The sequence below is a fragment of the Nannospalax galili genome, unplaced genomic scaffold (genome assembly GCF_000622305.1).
Source record: "Nannospalax galili isolate Female #2095 unplaced genomic scaffold, S.galili_v1.0 scaffold161, whole genome shotgun sequence".
Taxonomy (NCBI): domain Eukaryota; kingdom Metazoa; phylum Chordata; class Mammalia; order Rodentia; family Spalacidae; genus Nannospalax; species Nannospalax galili.
This window is the reverse complement of record NW_008348586.1, coordinates 2,317,189-2,322,335: the sequence shown is the minus strand read 5'-3', so window position 1 is coordinate 2,322,335 and position 5,147 is coordinate 2,317,189. Positions and strand designations below refer to the sequence as shown.

Here is a 5,147-nt window from a genome sequence, read left to right as displayed (position 1 = left end):
CGGGGCTTTTTCAGTGGCTGAAGAGAGGAGAAGGAAGTACAGGAAGGCTGTCTCGTCTCCACCCGTGTGGGCAGTCGGGGTCCACTAAGAGGGCTAAGAGCCTTTGGCTTACATCAGGGAGTGGCCCTGACCAGAAAACCTCAATTGCTCCTTCGCCTTTAATGGTCCCACGTGAAGACTTGAGCCGAAAATAGAAGGAAAGGTAAAAAGAGTGGAGGAAAACTTAAAATGGAGAATCTAGAAAAACCAGATCTTCCCCTTTAAGATAATAATGTAACCTTCAAACACATGCATATCACATTAAATTACATTCATGTGGACTGATCCTTTCACTCAAATGCACACTGCATTTATTATGTTTACTTTTAGGATCCCCAGGCACAAATACAGACAAGACAAAACAAAATCCTTACTGCGCGCTTCTTAACCCAAAAACTGAAAGTACGGATCAGGAGGGGAGTAGCCAAGCTAATCTCCCTTCTCCCGAGGTGAGGAAAACTGCGCTGTCCTCCTCACTTCAGATCACTCTGGCCACTAAGGTCAGAGTGGTGGAACCTGGGGTCTCTGGGCACGTCTGCCACTCCCGCTGGTTCCCAGAATACAGACTTATAGGTCCTGTACAGGCACAACTGTTCAGACGGAACGTTCCCAGAGCAGAAAATGACTGACAGACATTAAGACCAAGACAAACCACAAAACAAATATTCTTACCTCCTGCTGATCTGAGGAAATGGGTCTGGGGGCGACCAAATCCCGGACGAGCCCCCAAGTGTTGGACCCCCCCCAGACTGGGGTAAAGATATTGAAAGTGTTGGACCCCCAGACTGGGGTACCCAACGTTCACAGGAGGTCGCACCCCAATAACTCAGTCCTCAAATCAGGAGATGCAACAAGCATGAGGATTTATTGGCGTTTTGCAAAACAGACTCCCACCTCACTCGGAAGTCCAGAGCCCAGTTCACAGGTTTCTTTTAAAGACAAGTGGTGGCTATGTGCCAAGCACAGGTAGGGGGAATTTCTGGGATGATTTACAGCTTGGTCAAAGGAGCATGAAAAAGGTCAGCTCAGCTTGTTCTTAGCATTCAGAATTATTTTTTATTTTTACTTCCTTGTACAGTTTTTCTCAGGCCTGGGGCATTTTAGTTTAAATCCATCATTTTGGAGGGACTTGGGCCCATCACATCTACATGTATGTCCAGCTCAGCCCAGTCCAGTATCAATAACTGGTGTGTGAGCTTGTCTACATAGATGCCCAGCCCAGCCCAGTCCAGCCCTGCCCAGCCTCTTATCAATTACATGTGTGAGGGCAAATTTACATTGATGCCCAGACCAGCCCAACCTAGTCCAGCCCCTTCTCAGTTACATGTGTCTGGTCACATCTGTGTTAATTCCAGCCTAGCCCCTTTTTACTTACAAATCTGTAGGTGTACAGGCCTTTAATCCCGGCACTGGGGAAGCAGAGACAGGAAGATCCTAGGGGCTTGTTGACTAGCCAGTTTAGCCAAATTGGCAAGCTCCAGATTCAGTGAAAGACCTTGTCTCAAAAAATAGGGTGAAGATTGATCGAGGAAGACACCTGATGGACGTCTGCCTTTCACATGCATGTGCACACACACATGCATGCACAAACATATACACATATGTACACACAAGATTAAAAAAAATATTTTTTTTGTCTTTTTGAGACAGGGTCTCCCTGTAATCCCAGCTGGAACTTGCTATGGCAACCAGGCTGGCCTTGATCTCACAGAGATCTGCCTGCCTCTGCCTCCTGAATGCTGGGATTAAAGGCATGTGCCACCATGCCTGACATAAAAATTTCTTTATTACAAGGGGTTGGAGAAGTGGCTCAGCAGTTAAGAACACTGACTTTTCTTGCACAGGACCAAGGTTTGGATCCCAGCACCAATGTGGCAGCTAACAACATCTGTAACTCCAGTTCCAAGGGAACTGACGTCTTCTTCTGTCCTCCAAGGGCATTGCACATACAGGCTTACTTATGTACATGGGGGTAAAACACTCATACACAGAAAAAAATTTTTTTCCCTTCCTTCCCTCCCCTGTCCTTCCCTCCTCTCCCCTCCTCTCCCCTCCTCTTCCCTCCTCTTCCCTCTGTTTTGAGTTATGGTCTCCTTGTACTCCCAGCTGGCCTGGAACTCACTATATAGACCAGGCTGGTTTGGCTCCCATAGAAATCCGTCTGCTTCCCAAATGCTGGAATTAAAGGCATGTGTCGTCTTCCCCCGAATCCCTCTCATCCTTTATTTACTGTAGAACATTTCTTCTTCCCTCTGTCATAGTATTAAGGTTTTATTTTTTGATTAGTTTGAATCTAAAAGCTGATTTTTAGTGCAGGCCACAAATTCCAGTCATGCTGTCACATGGAGTTGCTAATGATGAATGCAGCTAGCTTTATTGGGTCATGTCTGGTCCTCGCCAGTAGTGAGTGTATCTTTGCCATTGGTTCATTGTGCCTGCATTGAATAATATGCTTTCTTTAACAAGTTATAAAATTTGCTTTTGAAATTTATTTAACCATTAGGCTTCTGCTTTTCAGTTTACTTCATTGTGCTAATCTAAAGGCTTATGTGTGTGTGTGACAAGCTTCAAACATTCATATAGTGGAAGAGCAAATTCCTTATTTTCTGCAGTTATTCAAAAACACTTTCCCCCAAATGGCTAGACTTTGAAGTCTTTTTCTTTGATTTTGCAAAGTCTGGATCAAGAAAATGACACCGTTGCTTCACTGCGTGTTATTCATATTATCCTGTGTAATATAACCCAGAGTTGAATAAAGATGGGGTGTAAATGTTATTTGGTATGCCTTAATGTTTAATGGTTCTTTCCCAGAACTTGATGGAGAGTTTGGATTCACTGCTTTGTGCTGAAGGTTCTGAAAGCCTGAAAAGTTTATGTCTGAAACTTCTCCTTTGCTTAGTTACTGTAAGTGACCCATCTATGTGTTTGTCAAGGGTATTAATTACATCAGGAACAAGCTTATTTGAATACTTGTTCAGTTAGAAGGTAAAAGAGAAATTCTCTGCTGGCATAGTATGTCATTCCTTTTTGTCTGAATGTTAAGTGCACCCATTAGCCAGGTGTGATGGGGCACGCCTTTAATTTCAGCACTTCAGAGGCAGAGGCAAGTGGATCTCTGTGTGTTCAAGGCCAGCCTGGTCTACAGATACTGTGTTTCAGGCCAGCAGGGGCTACAGGGAGACCCTGTCTTTCAAAAAGACCAAAAAAATAATATGTTCAACCATGTCGTGAAATACCCTTGGAGGTCAGAAGAGAGTGTCGAATTCTTCTGAAACTGTAGTTATGGATGGTTGTTAGCTGTCATGTGAGTGCTGGGAATCGAACCCAGGTCCTCTGTAAGAGCAGTCGGAGCACTTAACTGATGAGCCCCTATTTTTTATTTTACTAAAAAATTATTCTCTGTGTGTGCATGTGCATGTATACTTGCATGCATGGTGGTCAGAGGACAACTTGGAGGAGTTGATTCTTTCCTTCCACTATGTGGGATCCAGGAATCAACTGAGATCATCAGGCTTGGCAGCAAGTGTCTTAATCTACTGAGCCATCTCATAAGTCCGAAAGATACCACTTTAGAAGGACCATTCTAGATTCTGGATTGTCAGATTTGTTCTTCTTATCACATCTCATTTGAAAATGGTTCTTGTGATTCTGAAATGTTTTTGTTTGTTCTGACTTTGATTTTATCACTGTAGTCTTGCCTCCATGTCCCAGTGAAAGAGTTGGGTGTTAACTTATTTCAGGTGGTTCCTTTTCCTTGCCACCTCTTGGAGACTTTTACATTTACAGACATCATGTGCATTTGAAGAAACTGTTAAGTAAATACTTGTGAGGGTAGGAGAGAAACAGTAAGAAGTTTAAAATTTTAGGAAGGTTCATATGTAGGTATGTGGTATTTTTTTTTTTAATGAGGCAGGGTCTCATTCTAGCCCAGGCTGACCTGGAACAGTCTGCAACCTAGGACGGCTCCAAACTCACAATGATCCGCTTACTTCCACCTTCCCCACCCTTCACCAAGCACTGGGTTTATAGGCATATGCTATGACCCAGCAAGGACTTTTCCTTCCTTTATAGTATCTGTGTATTCAAGCTGTGGTGATAGCTTTGAAGTGCTTGTGAAAGGTTTACTAAATATCTAGTGGATGGTTTTAACATTTCTGTTTTACTTAAATGCTCAAGTAGGAAATACACATGAGATGTCAGGTGCCTCAGTACAAACCTTAAAAGCCTTTTGTGCTTTTTTGTTTTGTTTTGTTTTTTTGCTTTTTGATGGTCCTGGGGATTGAACTCTGTGCCTTGCGAATGTTAGGCAAGTGTTCTACCACTGTGTTGCTTCCCAGCGCTTAAAAACCTTTTATTGCATTCAGGTGACAGACAACATCAGCCAGAACACTATCCTGGAATATGTAATGATCAACAGTATATTTGAAGCAATTTTACAGGTAGGTCAACTTCTTCATGACCTTTCTCTTTTAGATGGACCATCTCTTCAAATTTTCAGTCTGTTTTCCTAGGAAGCAGGAGTTGGCACTTAAGAGTGATGCATTGTGCTTCTTGTTACAGATTCTGTCCCATCCCCTAAGTCGCAGGGAACATGGCTATGATGCTGTTGTCCTCTTGGCTTTGCTGGTCAACTACAGAAAATATGAGGTAGGTGGGTCCCTAGTGTACAGTTATTATTTTTACAGTCTTCTTGGTAGGTGTGCTGTCACTTTTTTTTTTTTTGATGAAGAGTCTTACTGTGCAATCCTGGCTGGCCTGGAACTTGTTATGTCGACCAGGCTGTCCTGAATTCACAGTGATTCACCTGCCTCTGTCTTTGTCTCTTGAGTGTTGTGATTAAAAAGTGTGTTATCACCATGCCCAGCCATGGTGTCACTTCTGAAATACTTGGTTTAATATAGAAGACATATACTTGGAATGATGTATTCAGACTAGCCTTAAATTCACTATGCAGCTGAGAATGACAGTCAACTTCTGATCCCTTTGGGATTGCAGGATGTACCACCACACCTGGTATCTACCTAGCTACTTTTTAAAAAGAAAAAAGTGTTTGGATTTCTCTCTGGATATTCCATACTAAAGCAGAATATTGTGGGAGAGGGGCTAGG

At 43.0% G+C, this 5,147-nt stretch overlaps 1 protein-coding gene across 4 annotated transcripts in view; it reads left to right on the top strand.

Moving 5' to 3' along the window:
• The window catches only part of Armh3 (armadillo like helical domain containing 3), a 253,901-nt gene that overhangs the window by 39,940 nt on the left and 208,814 nt on the right, over positions 1 to 5,147 (top strand). For all 4 annotated transcript variants that reach the window (XM_008845618.3, XM_029569626.1, XM_008845621.3 and 1 more), the window contains 3 exons: positions 2,851 to 2,943; positions 4,404 to 4,478; positions 4,600 to 4,686. In XM_008845618.3, the coding sequence (XP_008843840.1) occupies positions 2,851 to 2,943; positions 4,404 to 4,478; positions 4,600 to 4,686 (255 nt within the window). The remainder of the gene's footprint in view (positions 1 to 2,850; positions 2,944 to 4,403; positions 4,479 to 4,599; positions 4,687 to 5,147) is intronic.